At 45.7% G+C, this 21,428-nt stretch overlaps 1 protein-coding gene across 1 annotated transcript; it reads left to right on the top strand.

Moving 5' to 3' along the window:
* Positions 1-494: 494 nt before the first annotated feature.
* On the top strand, positions 495-19,629 carry SHISA4 (shisa family member 4). The gene is made up of 5 exons (XM_056845375.1): positions 495-558; positions 16,714-16,885; positions 17,742-17,875; positions 18,241-18,417; positions 19,547-19,629. The coding sequence occupies exons 1-5, from the start codon at positions 498-500 to the stop codon at positions 19,591-19,593; spliced, it is 591 nt and encodes a 196-aa protein (XP_056701353.1). The 5' UTR covers positions 495-497; the 3' UTR covers positions 19,594-19,629.
* Positions 19,630-21,428: the final 1,799 nt, after the last annotated feature.

Below are 21,428 nucleotides of genomic sequence, written 5' to 3'. Positions count from 1 at the left end.
GCACAGTAATGTTTAACATCGCATAGAACCTTTTAGGACGGCCGTTGTACGTTCAGCGCCGTCATCCTTTCGGGAAAGACGGCGATTCCGAAAGCGGGGCGCTTCCCTCCGTCCTCGAGGGCGCTTCCTGCCTGCCTGCCTGCCTGCCTGCCTGCCTGGCAACTGAAGAGGCATCTGGGTCTCTAGGCGGGTCACCCCTTACTTTTGTAGCCAGCCCCCCCCTCCCCCTCTCCCCGCCGTCGTACCCGCCAAGGAGGAGAGCGAGATCTCGGGCGGCCAGCGAGCTCAGCAGCATCTCCCCGCCAGCGAGCGAGCGAGCCGAGCGCAGGGCCGGGCCGAGCTGCGCATTCCGGCGGCTCCCTCCCTCCCTCCGTCCCTCCGGGCCGCCGCGCCCGGGTCCAGCCACGCGCCTTGCCGCCTTCCCTCCTGGGGACGCCTCGTCTCGGGTTGCTGGAGAGCCCTCCTGCCCCGCCGGCCTTGGGAGCCGCACCGCCGCGATGGGCAGCTGGGCCCTGGCGGGGATGGCGCTTTGCAGCCTGGCGGTGGTCGCCACGCTAGGTAAGGGGGAGCGGCGGCGGGGAAGGGGGCGCCGAGCCGCGCCGCAGGCAGGCAGGCAGGCAGGCCTCCCCGCCGCCCAGCTGCCCTGGCCGCCCCCGGGAGAGCGCGCCTCCTGCGGGCCCTGCTGCCCAGGAGGGGGAGGCCCCGGCCCCTGGGCGACCTCTGGTGAGGGGTCAGGCGGGGGGCGCCAGGGGGGCGGCGGCGGCGGCTGGTGCTGCTGCGCGTGACCAAAACGAGACCCGGGAGGCCTGGCGGAGCCCTGGCCAATGGGGTTCGGCGCGGGAGGGCTTTCAGACCCTCCTGGTCCAGGGGAGCGCCGTCCTGCGCGCGGTGACACCCTGCTCCACCCAGACGGCCATGGGAAACGCGCGGGAGGTTCGGCCTTGGGCTTGCCGCTCCCTAGACACCCGTTGCCCCCATCTGAGCCCTCGACCCTCTAACTAGCAGAAATGGCAAAAAAGTACTGCTTTAGCGAATCAAACAGAAAACGAAGATATTGTCGAAGGCTTTCACGGTCAGAGTTCATTGGTTCTTGTAGGTTATCCGGGCTGTGTAACCGTGGTCTTGGAATTTTCTTTCCTGACGTTTCGCCAGCAACTGTGGCAGGCATCTTCAGAGTAGTAACACTGAAGGACAGTGTCTCTCAGTGTCAAGGGTGTAGGAAGAGTAATATATAGTCAGAAAGGGGTTGGGTTTGAGCTGAGTATTGTCCTGCAAAAGTATTGTCCTGTAAGTATCAAGATAATGTGCTAATGAGGGTATGGTATGTTAATATGGAACCATTGTATCCTGAAGTGATCTGTTAATGTGTGTAATCCAAAGCTAATCTGTATGGCTATTGTTGAATGTTGTCTTTGTCTGGAGGTTTTTCAGGGCAGGAAGCAAACGGCTACTCCAAGAATGAAATCAGAAGAGCCATTGAACCAAACAAAAATCAGAAAACTCAAGAAAAACAGTCCCCCATAGGAAAGGTATTCTTGCCATTTATTAAAGGAGTCACTGATAGGATGGAGAAACTTTTGAAAAAACATAACCTACAAACAGTGTTTAAACCCACCAAGAAAATACAACAAATGCTACGATCAGCAAAAGACAAAAGAGACCCCCTCACCTCTGCAGGAGTATATCGTATACCTTGCAGCTGTGGAGAAGTTTACATCGGGACCACAAAACGCAGCATACAAACAAGGATAAAAGAACATGAAAGATACTGCAGACTTGGCCAACCTGAGAAATCAGCAGTGGCTGAACATGGACTGACACAAACAGGACACAGGGTCTTATTCCAAGACACTGAAAGACTGGACAATTCTACCAACTATTTTGTCAGATTGCACAGAGAAGCCATTGAAATTCATAAACATCAGCACAACTTTAACAGAAAAGAGGAGAGTTTAAGAATGAATAAGGCTTGGCTTCCTGCCCTGAAAAACCTCCAGACAAAGACAACATTCAACAATAGCCATACAGATTAGTTTTGGATTACACACATTAACAGATCACTTCAGGATACAATGGTTCCATATTAACATACCATACCCTCATTAGCACATTATCTTGATACTTACAGGACAATACTTTTGCAGGACAATACTCAGCTCAAACCCAACCCCTTTCTGACTATATATTACTCTTCCTACACCCTTGACACTGAGAGACACTGTCCTTCAGTGTTACTACTCTGAAGATGCCTGCCACAGTTGCTGGCGAAACGTCAGGAAAGAAAATTCCAAGACCACGGTTACACAGCCCGGATAACCTACAAGAACCAGAAAACGAAGAATTTGAGAGAGGGTGGGAGGCATGGACGATATATTGTGACGATGAACTCAATCCGGGGAAAGTTAAAGGCGATCTCTTAATCTAATCCATCGTTAAAGGGTAGAATGTGATGATAAGTCGATTACTGTAAAGATTAAATGAAATAAATATAAAGGATTAGAAATCTAATATAAAGGGGAATGTAGAGATCTCAAAAGGATAGAGGTGGGAAGGGGGGAAGTTGAAATAAAGTTAATAGCTGTGAGATTGATTAGATAGGAATTGTTTATGTTATGTAATTATGTAATTTTTGATGAGTTTATATGAGGAAATAAAAAAAAATTCAAAAAAAACGAATCCTCGACACTCTGCACGGGGCTTATTGTTGAGTGCTGAGAATTTAGCTGGGGGATAAATGTGCGTTTAGAGAGTGGCAAACCCAAGGCAAAACCTCCCACCCGCCTTCTCCCGGAGTTAGGAAGGTGTCACTGCTTAGGATTGCAGCACAGGCTGCCTCTGAGCATGTGGAGAATGCCCTCAGCAGACTGAGAATAGGGAGAAAGGGCCACTTTCTGTTGCTGTTTTCAATCTGCTTTCTGCAGCCTAGGAGCCTGGCGCTCTCATTAGTGGAACCAAGTGTGTACCTATGACAGGTGCTTCAGTGTGAGTTCCTGGGATTCTTTACGAAGTATAAATCGCTCAACTAGACAAACAGTCACGGCAGGCAAGATTTTCTGATAGTTTGCCCACCATTAATCTTAGTAAGTATTGGATATACTGTTGAGCATACTCTGAATTCATGCTAGACACACTGAGGCCATTCAACAGGCCTAGCCAAAACTCTACATTAATTGTGTGTGCCTTAGAACATGTCGCAGAATCTTCTGCAAGGCACTGCGGTTCTGTGCCAGATGTCTTCAACGGGTGAATTTATGTGGGCAAGGCTCTCTCCAGGTCCAGTTTGAAAGCCACTGTCATACACTATATGGAAGACCTTCTGGCAGAGGTGGAATTTCCATCGTCTGGGCCTTGCAGCTGACTTACAGGACAGCCCCCAAACCTGTTTTATAAGGATTTTTTGCTTTGGTAATAATGACGACATCTGCAGTATGGGTCTCTTTGGACAAGATGCATGTGCTCTGTACATGTGCTCTGGATTTGTGCTCATGATGAACCAACTGGAGAGCCAAAGCAGTGTAGCAGTTAGGGTGTTGGACTAGGGTCTGAGAACCCAAGGTTGAAACTGGAACTTGCTGGGTGATCTTGGGACAGTCACTGCTGCTCATCCTAACCTACCTCACAGGGTAGTGAGGATAAAATAGAAGAGGGGAAAATAGTGTATGTTGTCGTGAGCTTCTTGGTGGAAAGGGAGGATTAAAACATACCAAACAATAATAAAAATGTAATGCATGAAGAACGACAAAGTGATAATCACCATGTGGATAATTTAGAGCACTAGTACAAGCCAGTGAGAATCTAGTAGTGTACTAGGGCCAACCCACACATGCCCTGTATTGTTCCCTTACTGGGCTAAAAACATCTGTGGTGTGAATGTGATTTAGATATTGGAAACAGCACGTAGGAAAGATTAAACTCCACTTTCCCCAGTGTTGGTGCTCTGATCAGACTCCTCTTGGCATCAGCTAAACAGATAATCTGAACAACAAATATACTTATCTAAAATATCAATAGATCTCTTGTCACCTCTCTCTCTCCCTCCCTCTGTGTGTGTGTGTATGTATGTGTGTGTGTGTGTGTGTGTGTGTGTGTGTGTGTGTGTATATATATATGTATGTATGTATGTATATATATATATATATGTGTGTGTGTGTATATATATCTTTCAGAAATGTCAACCTCTGATATTATAAAAAGGAAACATTGACAGATCCAGTCATGGCTCTCCCAGTTCACACATGGTTTGGCCTTTGAAACATGCTCCCCCCCCCATTGGAATGTCACTGTTAAATCAATTCTGGGTTCTTTGTCAAGAACCTTTTTGATAATCCACTGGGAATTTCTGAGCATGCGCCACTGAAATGAAAGGGAGCTGCAGAGTGGTAGAACGCGCACAGGGGGAGCTTCCAATGGCAGCTCCACTCTGTAGCTACTGTGGCTGTGACCATCAGATTATGCCTTATATTCTAGATTCCTGGGCACAATTGCTCATCTTGAAAGCCAGTGAAAATGCAACTACCTATATCTGGGCACTTTCCCCCCTTCCTGCCCCTTCTTATTTCCCCCATTGCCCGTGTGTGATGGTTCTGTGTAAATTAGGGTTGTCAACAACCAGAAGAAAATAATGCCCTCTCCCTTTAATAGAGGCTTAATATGTCAAAATGGGCAGGTGAACCTTTTCATGGTATGGAGGTGGACAATATCACCTGTTAAATAAAAAACCCGTTGAGCCTCTATTAATAGGGTTGCCAGGTCCCTCTTCAACACTGATGGGGTGGAGCCTGGGGAGGGTGGGGTTTGGGGAGGGGAAGGACTTCAATGCCATAGAGTCCAATTGCCAGAGCAGCCATTTTCTCCAGGTGAACTGATCTCTGTCAGCTGGAGATCTCCTGCTAGTACCTGGAAGTTGGCAACCTTATCTATTAAAGGGACAGTACTTTTTTCCTCCAGGTTGCTGGCAACTCTTGTATAAATTATTTTTTATCTGTGGCCCACTCTCTAACCACATAATTATGCTATACACATAATTAGAGCGAACCAGAGGGAAATAAACATCCTATTCGGCTTGAGTTTTTAAAAATAAATAAGCTATTTGGCATTGTTCCCTACTCTATTGAGTATATTCAGTTGCAAGCAACGATGGTGGTGGAACAGGTTGTTGCCTGTGTCTTGACTGTTCTCCAGGAAAGTGGACTCATCAGACTGCCCTGTAAAGTTAGTATAATAGTTGCCAGTTATGGTCTGTATCATACCACTCCACTCAACAAAGTTTAAAGCTTTCCTGCAGTCTAAGGAGCCTGCCTCAAACTTAAGTTGGTCTTCTTCCGGTAGAAGACTTACTTAAGCTGAAGGAAGGCTTCATACATTGCTGAGTGGACTGGAGGGATACAGGCTAAGGTTGTTGTCTTTTTTTTTTTTTTAACGATTGAGATAATTATGCTGCGATATAAGTCCTAGAGAGGGAAGGTGGCATGGTACAGTCTGTTCTCGTCAGATCTCGGAAGCTAAGGAGGGTCAGTACTTGGAAAGGAGATCACCAAGGAAGACTTGGCAGAGGAAGGCAATGGCAAACCACCTCTGCTTCTCACTTGCCTTGAAAGCCCCTTGCTGGGGTCACCATAAATCAGATCCAACTTGACAGCACTTTACTCACACACACATAAGAAGAAGAAGAGTTGGTTTTTATATGCCGACTTTCTCTACCACTTAAGGCAGAATCAAACCGGCTTACAATCACCTTCCCTTCCCCTCCCCACAACAGACACCCTGTGATGTAGGTGGGACTGAGAGAGCTGTGACTAGCCCAAGGTTACCCAGCTGGCTTCGTGCGCAGGAGTGGGGAAACAAATCTAGTTCACCAGATTAGCCTCCGCTGCTCATGCGGTGGAGTGGGGGATCAAACCTGGTTCTCCAGATCAGACTCCACCGCTCCAAACCACCGCTCTTAACCACTACACCACGCTGGCTCACATAAGTCCTAGAGATCTCATTGGAATATTCAGAAAAAGTATATGGGGCAGTCCTCCCAGAACCATACCACTTCACAATGCATGTGGTGGCAGATAACATATTTGCTACATGTGAAAAGCTGATAAATTGGGAATATGCCATGGATGAAGTGAAAGTGGAATGCGCTAGTATCTGTGCACTTAAAACATTTTACTCCTGTGTCTACTTTTCCTTAAATCTAATTCTCATGGGAAGCCCCTTTGATTTCTCTTCTGCTTTTTATTTTGCATTAACCACATCCATGTGTGGAACAAACAGTGTGAGAGAACCTTAAAGGTGCATTTTATCTCCTGGTGTGTGATAAATGAAAACAAGATAATACTATGGATGTAGTAAACACTATTTTCCCATTAATTATCCTGCTGTTCTGTACTTGCAGTCAGTGTAATGCGTGGCTACAGCTTCCCAACTGATATTAAACTGTCCATAGCTAACAGACTGTAACTTCTGGCCCACGGCTTCCATAGCATACTGGAGAAAGTGGAAGTTCTATTTTTTCCTGTGTTTAGGATGTGGGAGGAAGAGAATCCTTCGTTATTCAGGGTGCCCCACTCCAAAGCCTGGGCAGGCAGATTACCTCCAGTCTCAAGAGAGTATGTGTGTTTTGCCTCAGCCGGTTTCTCTCTGTAACAGTAGCCTCTTGCAGACAGAGAGTAACCTAATCCAGTCATGTGACTGTGCCTAAGGTCTGTATATAGTCTCTTTCCAACCTTTCGAACTTTACTTGACTTTAAAGGTCTTTCCAGATCATGTTTTTTAAAACACACTTTTTTATCCTTAGTAGTAATATTGTCCCTATCTTTCTACAATATCCAATCCCTTAGTGTGTGTAGAGGGTAGATACTGCTGCAGTAGGGTTGCCAACCTCCAGGTGGTGGCTGGAGATCTCCTGCTATTACAATTGATCTCCAGGCAATAGAAATCAGTTCACCTGGAGAAAATGACCACTTTGGTAATTGGACTCTATGACAATGAAGCCTCTCCCCAAATCCCGCCTTCCTCAGACTCCACCCCCAAAATCTCCAGGTATTTCCCAAGCTGGAGCTAGCAACCCTATGCTGCAGTGACACAGTTTTGCTGCTGTTCAAAACATATTTAAACAGGAGTGTTCTTGAAAAACACACAGCCAGCCTTTTTTAATTATTAAATTATGTAGTGAGAAAGTCTGTGAGGTTCAGGTCTGTCACTAAGGTTATGAATGAAGGAAGATTCCTTGCTTAAACCTGGGTCTATCCCACTCACATATAAAGCAAGAGGTGTAATCTGGTTTTTAGAACAAATGGAGCATGCAGGTAGTTGGGGATGATTATACAACCAGTGCCACAGTTGGACCATTATCTGCTGAAGGTGCAAATGATTGCGCCCCCCCTAAATACACACAGAGAGGCAGTGGACCAATCAGAATGGTCTGTCCTTCGAGGCTCATGGATTCATTTAGTTTCTAGGATGCTCTGAGGAATTTTGGGAGTCCAAATGGTAGTTCTGCCAAAGCCTCGGTCGGAGCTAGAATGCTAGGCTCAGAGGGGTAATAGAAAGGGTTCCTTCCAGAACCCTCTTCTGCCTTCAAGTAGGAATCCAGAATTGTGGTTTACTGTGATAGAGCTGAGCAATATGAACAAGGCTGGAGGACCGCTGGAGCATTGTTGGCATACAGCTTGGGCTGAATCTCAGACACAACTATAGAGCACAGCGGGAACCTTAAGAAATGGCAGTGATGATGACTAACTGCCAGTTCCTTCACATTTTGAGATTCTGATCATGGAGTCAACTGCTGTGTCACAGTCTGCCCATCTGGAGATAAAGGGCAGTTGAGGAGCCAGGGCTTCCAACTAGCAGTGGTTGCGCGATTATCTTAAACAAGACGGTCTGTTTCCACCTGACACTGTGCTTCGGCCCTTCCCCTAAATGTGAGTGCTCATGCCGTTTCTTCCTTCCTTCCTTCCTTCCTTCCTTCCTGCTGTCAAGTTGCAGCTGACTTATGGTGACCTCATAGGGTTTTCAAGGCAAGAGACATTCAGAGGTGGTTTGCCATTGCTTGCATGTCGGTGTCGCTCAGGTGCTTCTAAGGAGTCCCATTCCATAAATTGGTGCCACCACTGAGAAGGCTGCTAGTTCCCATCTACCTAATCTCTGAAAGCATGAACTCCTGGAGATGGGGCTGTCAGTCTTAAGGAATGTTAGGGATAAAGTATCAACAACTGTGTAACAGAGAAGTAAATTGCCAAACCGAGGATGATAAAATATGTTATTGTATCTTTAACAGTGTAAATACATATCTTAAATTTTCAGGGCGAGTTACATAAATACCAGGTCTCCCACAAGAGAGAAATGTACACAAATGTACGAGTTGTTATAACGTATCAAACTAAACATATGAGTTGTTGTAATGTATCAAACTAAGCATACAAGTTGTTGTAACATATCATAGAAGTTGTTATAACGTATCAAACTAAACATACAAGTTGTTATTATAACATCTCAGACTAAAGTTTAGTTTGATACGTTATAACAACTCATATGTTTGTGTAGGTTTCTCTCTTGTAGGAGACCTGGTATTTATGTAACTTGCCCTGAAGAGTTAAGATATGTACCTTTGATGTATTTACACTGTTAAAGATACAGTAACATATTTTATCATCCTCTGTATGGCAATTTACTTCTCTGTGCCCATTACACAGTTGTTGATACTTTGTTCCTAACATTCGTTACTGTGTAACCCTTTTGTTGGTTGATTTAGTTTTAAGGAACGGGCAGGTTCCTGTGGGAGAAGAGGGTTCTTCAAGAGCTAGACACACCATTATTGACAGCAGTGCTTCCTAACATTAATGCACCTTTCATTTATGCCCTGCTTTTCTCCCCAATGGGAATCCAAAGCAGTTTACACTGTTCTCCTCTCCTCCATTTTATCCTAACAACAACCCTGTGAAGTAGATTATGCTGAGAGTGTGTGACTAGCCCAAGGTCACCCAGCAATCTTCCATGATAAGAGTGGACATTCGAACCTGGGTCTCCCAGATCCTAGTCTGACATGCAAAACCACTGTGTCATTAAGACTACCCCAAGGGAGCCAGATTAAGATTAACCTCTCCCAGAATTAGGGTGTGGGTATTTGTGCCTTGGCAGGCAAAAAAAACATAATACTACTGGTGGGGGGAAGGTCTGACCTGGGAAATGGGTTATCCCCTGTTCTAGAAGGGATTGCACTCCCCCCCGAAGGAGCAGGTTCATAGCTGGGGGGTGCTCCCAGACTCAGGCCTCCTGTTGGATAAATAGGTGACAGTGGTAGCTAGGAGTGTCTTTCACCAGCTTCAGCTAGGGTTGCCAGGTCCCTCTTCGCTACCAGTGGGAGGGTTTGGGGGCAGAGCCTGAGGAAGGCAGGGTTTGGGGAGGGAAGGGGCTTCAATGCCATAAAGTCCAATTGCCAAAGCGGCCATTTTCTCCAGGGAAACTGATCTCTTATCGGCTGGAGATCAGTTGTAGTAGCAGGAGATCTCCAGCTTGTACCTGGAGGTTGGCAGTCCTAGCTTCAGCTGATGAGCCAGCTGTGGGCCTTCCTGGGCAGAAAAGATGTGATGTGTGCCCTGGTAACATCTAGATTAGATTAGATTACTATCAGTGTCTTTTGCCAGCAGATGAAGACAATTATTGGCCCTCCTTCTAGTGTGTTGTATGTGTTTTTAATTGAATTTCTATAATTTTAACTGTATTTTTTAAAATAATTTTTATTATTTTCCTGAAACAGGTTAACATATAAAAATAAAGAGAAAGAAAAGAAAAAATATAACAGGACTTCCCCTACATCTTCCTCCATCCATTAATAAATCTGTATACTCTTTGGCATCTACAATTCTAATCCTAATATTTCTAATTACACTCATTGAACTAAATCTCATACAGTTTTAAAAATATAATATTGAATGTAATCATTAAAAGGTGGTTAATATCTCAAAAAAAGGAAGGTTAATAAATCTCACTAATAATAAATGGATTAGATCAATAAGTAAAGATTATCATCTTCATAAAACAATACCTCCGTAAACCCACCATGTCTCCCTACACCAGGGGTCTGCAAACTGCGGCTCCCGAGCCGCATGCGGCTCTTTGGCCCGTTGAGTGCGGCTCTCCGAACTTGGTTTGGAGCCCCTGCTCTCGCCCCCACTCGCGCCGGCAGCCGGGCTGCGGAGCCAGCGCACCTGAGAGAGCGAGCCAGCGAGAGAGAGCGGGTGAGCAGGTGCGCTGTCTCTCCCCCCCGCCATGGAGAATGGCCAGGTCCCCCTTTCCCTTGCCCCCAATGGTTGGGAGGCTAAAGCCTCCCCTCCCCTCTAGTCGTGCAATTGCTGGGCGGGCGGCTCTGCGGTTCCTGCCCCTCGCCCGCCTATCAGCTGTTGGGCGGGGCGGGCTTCCTTTGGTAGACCTGGCATCCGGCTGAGTCCCATTGGGAGGCCATGTCTACCCACTGGCTTTCTTGTCGGTAGACCTGGACTCCAAGGAGGGGAAAAAGTCCCCCTTCAGAGGCCAGGTCTACCAATTGGCTTCTATGGGCCTCCGGAGGCCAGGTCTACTGCCAAGAAAGCCAATGGGTAGACCTGGCCTCCCAATGGGACTCAGCCGGAGGCCAGGTCTACCAATAGGCTTTTATGGTGGTAGACCAGGCCTCCAGACGAGGACTCCGGACGGGGAGGGGGAAATGGCAGGGACTTACAATTTAATGTTTATCAATAAATAAGATCACTATTAAGTATGATATCAAGTTTTATTCAGTGTACCTATAGTTTAATTAAGACTTAAAACTTTAATTAAAGTTTATTAAGTTAATAAACAGTGTACCTACCTATATAGTTTAAGTTTAAGAAATTTGGCTCTCAAAAGAAATCTCAATCATTGTACTGTTGATATTTGGCTCTTTTGACTAATGAGTTTGCTGACCCCTGTACTATGAGAACTCTATGCTTGCAAAGGGAATTTTATCAAACACATCCAAGGATGCTCTCCGGTGTTTGGAGTCAATGAAGAAAAGTGGAAGACGCTGGAAATTCCGGACAAAGGGACTGGTTAAAAGAGTCTAGTTTTGTTTTCTGGAAATAGACAAGGGACTGGTTAAAAGGCTTGATTTTGGCAATAATGGTAGAATTTACTACATCTGCAGTGTAGTTTCTTCAATTCCAAGTTCATAAAAAGAAATCCCGGTAGCTTACCACCCTTCAAGTCCTCCAAGCTAATATCAAAGAATTCTTCAGACAATTTATAAAGCTAAAAGTCAAGGTCTCTCACTTTCATATCCTTCGTAAGCAGCTGGTCTGTTGCAGTTTCCTGTTGAAGGGATGCGCCATCTTGTTTATCCTGGCTCTCCTTTTCCTTTGTGGGAATTTCCTGATCTTGAGCCATCTTCTCACTTGGAGAATCCACTGCTAACACATCTGACTTCGTTGTATTGGCTTGGTCCTTTATGTCTTTAAGTACATCCAAAATAGAATCCAGTTTTTGGTTGATAGATTGGTATATGGTGTTTGTCATGGCAATTAGTTGATCCATCTGTTTAATCACACGTTCCATGCTTGCTACTTTTAAAATTTTTATTAATTAGTTGGTAAAGTCCGGGCAAATAAACAAAAAAATAGAAAAATGTGTAGGTGATTCAACAGGATTCCTGTATTGTGGGTAGTATTTCGATGTTAAATACCATCAAGTTGAACACACTCAAGTATAGACTGTGGCAAAGAACAGGATATACCCATAAAAATGGAGAACCGTGGACCTTTTGTTACCTCCTCTTCCAGGAACTTGGGAGTGATTTGCCAGTTACACAAGGGAGACAAACTTCCGGTCTCACGATCTCACAGTCTGTCACAGTATCGCGATGGCATTAAACAACGAAGGCGGAAAGACGACACCTAAGGAGGGGGGATTCTTCCTCCCTCCCCTTTCAACGTCGAAGTATCTGATTGGTAATTGTAACGTCTTTCAAAAGCTCCTGTTTGTTATGTCTACCCACTGATCAAATTGATAGGATTCCTGCCGGATTATCTGATTTTTTTTGTTTTATAAGAGTCATTTATACATCAGGTGGGGAGGCATGGATTTGATAGATGTATTTGCCAATTCTTCAGATCCTCCAAATCCAGGTAAAACAAAAGGGTTTTTATAACTTACTCAGATTTTAGAAGAGTAGGTATTCTTGCTTCCGTATAGTTGCTTAGGTGGTAATAGGTAGAGGAGGACTGAGCCTAAGTCCAAAGAGACTTTCGCGACATTGTATTTTCCCCTCAATGCCCACGGGACCTCACCCAGTTCCCCGAGAGTCGTCCTCTCTCAGAAAAATGGGGGTCAAACCGCTCTTCAAGGCTGCAGGAGAGTTCCTGGTTCCCGGTCCACTATTTAGGATCCGGGTAGGGGTGCAGTATGCATCCCAGATTTGAACGTTTCTTGGGTTCTTCGGGACCCCCCGAAGAACGTGGCGCTCAGTCCAGCGTCTCTAGCGGAAGTCGTCAATTTTAACTGTATTTTAATTGTTTAAATACTTTAATGTTTTTATGTTCACTGCCACTTGATTGGGTGGAAAGCCTGCATAAAAATGTTTTAAATAAAATAAATATCTGCTTTTTATAATCACAACTGTTGTGCCTAGAAAACACACACACACACACACCGGCGCCATCAGGCAAGACATCACCGGAATGTGCATCCTCTGCTAAGCTCTCCACCTCCCCCCCCCCCGCTTTCAGTCACTAGCACACTAACACTGTCTGGCCCTGCATAACAAAGGCCTCTCTCTTCTGAATAGCACCATGGCAGGATACTTAGATACGCTTGCATAGAACGTTAAGATGCTGTGTTGACTCTGCACTAGTCACTGGATTCTTATGTATCCGCCTTCTTCTGTATGAGGTATAAAAAGTTCTATCTCTCCTTTGTTCGGGGTGGCAGTTTCCCTGAGTTAATTGGGTCAGACCACCCGGTTCTCTGCTTGGCCAAATAAAGAACTGTTCTTTAACCCAACTTCCTCCCTATTGTCTTCATTGGACTCTACGGATAATTGGGTCACAACACAACCTACCTCAGAAGTCTGAGCTCTAAACGTCTTCAACACCCTTTACACAGAGACAAATCCTATCCTGACACATTATCTGGATGCTTCCCACCCATCCCAAAGAATAGCACTAAGGCCTTTTATGAAGGGACATTTCCCTGTGGTCACACACCCCGACTGCTTCGGGCTTCCTTTTGATTAAGTATGCCTTCTGCCTGTCTGAGGTCGCCTCGCTCTCCCCGCACGTTTTGCTTGCATTTTTCAGATTCTGGCTAAAACAGCATCTGGAAAACACGGGCAAAACGCGCAGGGAGAGCGAGACGAGCTCTGACAGGTGGGAAAGGCATGCATAATCAAAAGGAAGCCCCGAAGCAGTTGGTGAGGTGACCACTGGCAACAGATGTCTGTTTTCCGAATATTTTACCGCACTGAAGGAGTTCGTACTAGAAGCTTTCATTATGCAAACTCAGTTGGGAAAGAGCCTAGTCCATCCTTGGCAATAAGTATTAAAAAGTAAAGAGTGATTAAACTCAGCAATCAATAATCCAGGCAAGAGCAAGTCAGTTTTCTGGGTGCCTCTAAGAGCAAATTCAAATGGATAGGGAGGTATTCGGTATTGATTTCAGATTGAATTACACAGGAACAACTATTATTGATGGTCCTTTCTATAAAAAAATCTCCATATAGAAAGCTTATGTGCCAGGAAGAAAGATGGGCTTGCCTTTCTACCCTTCTGTTCTCCCCATGAGATCATGGCAGTATTCCTGCTGCCATCCCCAACTACTGCAGAAGCTGTGCGACCATGTTATTGTCACCATGGGGATTTTCCTGCACTCCCTTTCCTCCTCCCTCTTCTGATCTTCAGGGGCCAGGGTAAAGAGTGCTGCTGCAGGATGCAGTAAGCAGAAGAAAGAGAGAGAAATCAGCTGTTCCTGCTACAGGAATCTTGTTGTTTGGATATCCTGACTCCTTGCCCTGGTTCAGTGAGTGAGCAGGACAAATCCAGGAGCATGAATTCTTCTTGCCACAGGACCCAATATATTTATGTCCATGTCCATTTCTAGACCAGATAACTCTTAACTTTAGGCATCCGTCAGCCTCATCATTCTGTGTTTTTTATCGCTACTTCCTAACCTTTAAAATCTGCAGTGCAGGTGTTGTTTGCGGTCTCCTGACTCAATTGATTTGTTTTCCTTCCAAAAGGACTCACTGTAGGTGGGATATTTGGAAGACATTAGGGATACCAACTTCCAGGTGGAACCTGGAGATTTTCCAGTATTTACAACTGATCAGTTCCCTTGGAGAAAACGGCTGCTTTGGAGGGTGGGATCTATGGCTGTACCTGGCTGAGGTCCCTCCCCTCCCTAAACCATGCTCTCCCCAGCCTCTACTCCCAAAATATCCAGGTATTTTGCAACCCAGAGCGGACAACCCTAAGCATGGATTGGAAGGGTGCATTGAATGGCCACGCTGGCGGTGAATAGAGGATACAGTGCACAAACATTATTTACTTCAGTAATCACAGATCATTTACTTTTGAAACTAATTTTGATTTTGCATTGCCAGAGGTTAAGTGCACTTCTGGGTGCTGGGTAGCAGCAGCAGGCCAAGCCATTTAGTTCTGTAAAAAGAACAGAGGAGAGGATGCCCTGCAGATATGTGGTTCCAAGGCCATTAATGGCTTTTAAGTGATAACCATTACCTTAAATTGAACCTGGTACCCATAAGTAGCCAATGGAGTGACTGTAGAGCTGTTGTATTTTGCATATTTTGCCTATCTCCTGATGGTAATTGAGCTGCAGCATTTTGCACCAAATGGAGTGCGATTAAAGAAATGTACAGTACATCCCATCTTTTCATCCTCATACGGGCTTCTAAGGTATTTTGCAACCCTAAACACTGATTCATAAAGTCATTTCAATAACTTGCTAGTGTTATACGCTCCCCACTTCTCCAAGAAGCACAAAGTTACAGGAGTAGTGAGGACTGGCCTGGTTCCCTTGGTTGCAAAGAGCACTACAGACGGAGGGCATTTTTGTAATATTTGCTTTATATAGAAATATACAAAAAGACGAAATATTAACATTCTTCTGTCCTAAGACCTGCTGGTTCCAGTCACGTTAGCCCAAACCATTCACAGGAACCAGGCACAAACCCATAGCATTAACAAAACATTATGGTCGGTTCTCTTATTGCTGGAAAAAAAAAGTCAATTAATGTTATTTTCTTACCCACGGCACTATTTACAGCTTCCCAAGTGATCTGAAGACATTTCTGGCAGAGGAGACATAAAATGGAACTGGGTGGAGTCTTGAGTATAAAGTTGGGTTTGGCTGTCTGGGGCAGGTTTCACTAGCCAAGGGTCTGGGTTGCCAACTCTGGGTTCAGAAATACCAGGAGATTTGAGGGTGGAGCCTGGGAAGGTGGGCTTTAGAGAAGGGAGAGATCTCAGTAGGGTATAGTGCCATAGTCCACTTTCCAAAACATCCATTTTCTCCAGGAGAAGTGGAATACATGTTTTAATTAATTAACTATCTATGTAGTCTGGAGATCAGTTGTAATTCCAGGTGATCTCCAGCCCCCACCTGGAGGTTGGCAAACCTACCAAGGTTGCAGCAGACTGGAGCAAACGGCACCTCCAGGCATTCCAAGGCCCCTGGTAATGTTCCATATGTGGAAGTCACATTTTAAGGGGAGGGGATTCAGACTTCCAATATCAGCTTCAGCTGTTGATACTCTAGGGTGATGCTGGCAATAGAAAGCTACTACAGCTGCCCATCATGCATGCTCTAGAGATTATAGAAGTTACAGTTTTCTCTGCCTGCTGAGTCCTAATTCAATGTCAGGTCTGAAGCAGTAAGATCTGAATTTTTTTTCTCCCCACTGTGATAAATTTTATACAGAAATGCTTATCTAGATTTTTTGGAATGAGCACATGGATGCTTCTTTAGTATTGTTAAATACTTGTGCTTTCAAAAATATTTTGACAGAATCCTGCAACAAGAGCTCCCAATTAAGCTTAGCAGTCAGGGGATAAGATTAAATAAGTTCTCTTGTGGCCCCATTAAATAGACTTGAGTAGGGTTTTAAGAAGGCTTGCTTAGGATTGCATTTTTGGTAACTGATTAAGGGACAGGAAGCAGAGGGTAGGCGTTAGCAGACAGTTCTTACAAGGGAGGCAAATAAGCAGTGAGGTCCCTCAGATTGTTCACCAATGATCTGGAGTTAAGGGTAAGGAGGTCAGGTTGGCAGATGACACTAAATCGAGCTTATTCGCTCAATCTTGCCCACTTCCCCTCCTTACTGTAGTGCCTGCCCCACATGCCTTTTGTCCAGGTCATTCCCATGGTCTTTAGCGTAGCCTTTGTGGTGGTCAACTGGGATCCCACTTTCATAAGCGCAGAACCTGATCGTATTCCACCCAGGATCTTTTGGTGATGATTTGGGACATCTCAAAGCCTGTATTTTTCTGGATTATTTGTATTGTTCTGCTATGCATTTTAGATTTTTGTCTTTTGTAAAAAAGTTTTTTTAAAAAATAGCTTGGACTTTTGGCTCAGCAATGAACAGAATTCCTATAGCCAGCAGCTCGTCGCCATGAGAACCCCAGTCCCAATATACTGTTGTTGTCGCTGCCCTTTTATGTGTTGTCTGAACACCCAAATGGTTTCTTCCCACAGTCTCAGCTGATGAAGACTGCAAGTGGTACATGGACAGGAACGGCTCATGGCACCCTGGCTTCAGCTGTCCCTTCTTCTCCTTCTGCTGTGGGAACTGCTACCATCGCTTCTGCTGCTACGACACCAGCAAACTCATCACTGAGCGGCAGCAAAAGCACTGCATGGCATTCAGGTAAGAACACACCAGTCGTAGACACACCCCAGGGAAACAACTGCAACCGCACTGCTTTATTCCTTCCAGGCATCCCTAAAGCCCAGAGCTCATAGGATAGATTGGAGGGGAAAAGAAGTTGTTGCTCTTGATGTTGTTTCTCTTTTTTGAGAGCTTTGTGGGTTGTGATCTCTTTGTCTTCAAAAGCCTGTGCTACATCAGTTTTAAGTGGTGTAGTGGTTAAGAGCGGTGGTTTGGAGCGGTGGACTCTGATCTGGAGAACTGGGTTTGATTCCCCACTCCTCCACATGAGCAGTGGAGACTAATCTGGTGAACCGGGTTGGTTTCCCCACTCCTACACACGAAGCCAGCTGGGTGACCTTGGGCTAGTCACACTCTCTCAGCCTCACCTACCTCACAGGGTGTCTGTTGTGGGGAGGGGAAGGTGATTGTAAGTTGGTTTGAGTCTCCCTTAAGTGGTAGAGAAAGTCGGCATATAAAAACCAACTCTTAGAACATAAGAACATAAGAAAGGCCCTGCTGGATCAGACCAAGGCCCATCAAGTCCAGCAGTCTGTTCACACAGTGGCCAACCAGGTGCCTCTAGGAAGCCACTAACAAGACGAGTGCAGCAGCACCATCCTCTCTGTGTTCCACAGCACCTAATATAATAGGCATGGTCCTCTGATACTAGAGAGAATAGGTATGCAAGAATAGGTTTGTAAGAACTCTTCTTCTTCTTCTTTTAAGTACTCTCAAAAGTTCCATGTGTATCCTATCAGGCTGCATGCTGAAGGTCACTTAGCACAGATTCGTAAATAAAGCAGGGGTCCTGTAGCACTTAAATGACTAAATCTCTTTTTCTCTCTCCCTGCAGCCCTAAAGCAATTGCTGGTATCGCTTCAGCTGTGATACTCTTTGTGGCCATTGTGGCCACCATTGTCTGCTGCTTCCTGTGCTCCTGCTGCTATCTGTACCAACGTCGGCATCATAGCCATACACCTTATCAAGGTAGGGGAGATCCTGCTGTTGTCTTCCTTCTCACAGACTATGTCAGAATTAGAGGCACTGTGAATAGCCTTGACCTTCAGATTCCAATGCAAATACTGCCTACCCACAATGACAGAAAAGTATCCCAATAAAGTGGCAGATGGTATCCCCAGAGGAGTAAACACTGGAAGGCCCCTTGATATATATAACATGAGTGCACATTCTATGGGGTGGGGGAGAGGGAGATTTTAAATCTGAAAGACTAGAGAAAAAAACATCTCAGTGAAGATACTCTCAGTGGAGTCAGAGGGATCACCTGTAGTGGGTCGTTCTATTGCAAAGGCGTCAGCCCTGCACATGCTCACAGCTTATTCTCTGTACCTCAGATTATGAGATCCCCATGTCTGGATACCCTGCTCAGGCTCCAGGACCTTACCCGGTGGATCCCAAAGCAGGGCCAGCACAATTTCAGCCTTATGCCCCTGTGGCTCCTTATCCTCCTGAAGGTCTGACTGCACAGTACCCTTTATACCCACCTGGGCCACCATACTACCATCCTACAGGTAAGGAAGGGATGTGGGGGCAATGGGAAATGGGATTTGGAGCTTTGCCTCAGGCTTATCTGATGTTAGCCACCCTGAGCCCAGCTTCGGCTGGGAGAAGGGTCGGGATATAAGAGTAAAAATAAATAAATAAAGCCACTCCCATTGGACACAGAACCTCCCCGAGGATGTGGCTGTTGATAAAGCTCATCCATCATCTGAACAGGAGAGTGGTAGTGGCTCAGTGGTAGAATACATGTAGTCCCAAATTTGGTCCCCAGCATCTCCAGTTAAAAGATCTCAGCTAGGAGGATGTAGGAAAGCTCTTTGGCTTTGTCTGCATATACAGTTAAAGGGACTAGGCAAGTAGGTGACGTGAAAGTCCTTTGCCTGAGATCCTGGAGAGCCTGTCTACTGCTGGTCGAAGTAGCCAATACTGACTTTGATGGACTAAGGGTCTGATTCCATATAAGGCAGCTTCATTTGTTCATGTATTGCAGAATACGGTATTAGAATGGGCTGTTCCACTTCAGATTGGGTAGGGGGGTGGCCACATTTGTGATGCTCTCCCATGTAAAAACTCCCACACATTAAAAATTAGTACTTCTGGGAGAAAGGTTCTCATCTAGACCTTTGTATGTTGTACTACTTTTCCATTTATGGGGCACCTAGGAGAACAGTGAGCAATGTAGTCCCTTCTTTGCAGTCTGGAGTGATAGGATCCATTTTACCATCTCAGCTCTCTGCCACTTCATGCTCCCACAGGTCTAGACACCCTTCAAGAAAAATGTAGGTCCGGCCCTGTCTAAACCAGGCCTTTCTCTGCCTGAGAAATCCACTGCCGGTCAGAGTAGACAACACTGAGTTAGTTGGACCAGATGGTCAGACTCCATATGACTGCTTCATAACCTCATAACAGAGAGGGAACAGGAGTACATAATGGCCAAGGAGATTGACTTTAACTAGATTACTTCAGTGAGCTTTAGGCCAACATCTCCAGGACAGCAGCTACGACTGATGGAGTAAGTTCAAGAGAGGGGGGAAAAATCCGCCCCCCTCAGCCTTGTACCCTCTGTAGTGCGCAGCAGCAAGTTACCCATACACTGGAGTCCTTCACTTTGTTCTGATTTCTAATCTCTTCCTTCCTCAGCTCCCCCACCCTACCTCCCACCACAGCCTTCCCAGCCCTACACTTGAAGAACAACTTAACAGAGACCGTTCAGCAAAAGCCTTTTGCCCCTGGGGGCCTGCCAGATCCTCCCAGCTTGTGTGAGTCTCCTGCCACACTGGAACTTCCGAATTGCCCTTTGCCGTTTCCCTTACTTAGTTGTCTTTTGCTCTGCATGATATGAAGCATTTTTTTACTGTCCTCCCGTGCCCCTTTTTTCCTGACTGTATCATTGAGGGAAGATTCTTGTCCTTCTCGTCATCTCCCATCTGAGCTCAAAAAAGGCCTGGTGAAAACATAGCAAGACAGGGCTGATAAACATATTGTACATGCTGACTGATCCCCAGCCATGTGACGGAGGTTCTTCTGTGCGCTGGAAGGCAGGCTCAAGGCCTCTGGATGCCGCAGGAGAGCAAAGTGGAGCAGCTTTTATCACGCTGGGATTTTGGTCCCCTGACAAGCCCCCAGGATCAGCTTTGAGCCTTAAGGAAGCTCTCAGTGCCATCCTAAGAATGCTTTCCTGGGAGTAGGCCCCCTTGACCAGAATTGAGTAGGCTTCTAAGTAGGCCTGTTTAGGATTACGCTGCCTCTTTGGAAAGGTGAATGTCAGGGAACTCAAATGCACAAAGACCCTGTGGGCGCATGGTGCAATTATACATTATTAAACCAAGTAGTTGCCATCTTAGACAGTCCCCAGAGGGAAGACAGCTGTGGAGCCCATGTAGGTTGTCCTGAGCTGCCCAAAGAAAACTATGTGTGATACATTGAAAGGAACTGGAAAGCAGCCTATGAGAGCCTAATGCAAGAAATGGGATGAGTGTCTGAGGAGAGCATGCAAGCTTCTTAGCACAGGCAGGAATATTTGACTGTAGAATTTGAGGAGCAGGGGCCCCTTCTGCATCCACAAGCCAGAAGTCGAATTTGTTATGGGCATTGCCTGTGGAGAAAAGTAAGGATGACACACATAGTTGCTCTGGATTGGGCATCATTGGGTTTCTTTGACTTCTTCCAGGAGATACTGAAAAGTGCCTTTGATCCTCTCTCATTCTGTCTGCACAGTATGTGAATGTTGTTAACAAGGAGCCAGTCCTAAATCAAATATATATTCTACCAACATAAGTTTCATATTTATACTACAAACTGAACATGTATAAAAAGCCCTGCTGAACCATGATTTCAAACACTGTACCATAGAATGGTATGAAACTTGGCCAGTTGGAAATAACAAATAACTCATCAAAGTCTGTAAGAGCTGTGGTGTCTTGACATAAGGGACACCCAGCATTTCTACCATTCCTCATTACATGTGCTAATTCACTCTAATGTATTGGAACTGTTTATTCCATAGTATTACATTGAGGCCGAGCAAAGAAGCTGGGCCACAACTTGCACCACTGAGAGAGAGGGGGGAAAATCCCATTAGTTAACTGTATGTATCAAATATGGTTCTTGGGAAGGGGAGCAGGGGCTTATCATAGACCTAATGAGACATACGGGGAAACAGTCAGCATTGGTGATAATGGCTTGAATCCAAACCTTTTCTACCAGCAGAGGGGGTAGATTTTTCCTTATTTTCCCTCCCACTGCAGAGGCTGCCATTGCCCCCTGCATTGTTACTGGGGTCTCCCAGCCCTGATAGCAGCACTGTGGGTGGCAGTGGAATTGGGGAGATGGAAAGGTTCCATTTCTCTTGCTGATCTCTACTCTTGCTGGCACTACTTTGAATCCACGTCAATGAGTACAGTGGAGGTAAACCTCCTTCCCTGCCTGCATGTACACACGTTTGGTCCCCCCCCCCCATTTGTAACTGTCCCTGGTTCCAAGCACTGTTGCCTTTCCTTTCCATGTGAATTCCTCTTGAGAC

This window comes from Euleptes europaea, chromosome 2 (assembly GCF_029931775.1).
Source record: "Euleptes europaea isolate rEulEur1 chromosome 2, rEulEur1.hap1, whole genome shotgun sequence".
Lineage (NCBI taxonomy): Eukaryota > Metazoa > Chordata > Lepidosauria > Squamata > Sphaerodactylidae > Euleptes > Euleptes europaea.
The sequence above is the reverse complement of the archived record's forward strand: the minus strand, read 5'-3'. Positions and strand labels throughout refer to the sequence as shown.

Bases quoted from the DNA above. Each gene is read 5' to 3' on its own strand.
- SHISA4 (XM_056845375.1), top strand. From the start codon at position 498: ATGGGCAGCTGGGCCCTGGCGGGGATGGCGCTTTGCAGCCTGGCGGTG. The intron at 559-16,713 runs GTAAGGGGGAGC...TTCTTCCCACAG, and splicing joins GGCGGTGGTCGCCACGCTAG to TCTCAGCTGATGAAGACTGC. The intron at 17,876-18,240 runs GTAGGGGAGATC...TCTGTACCTCAG, and splicing joins TAGCCATACACCTTATCAAG to ATTATGAGATCCCCATGTCT.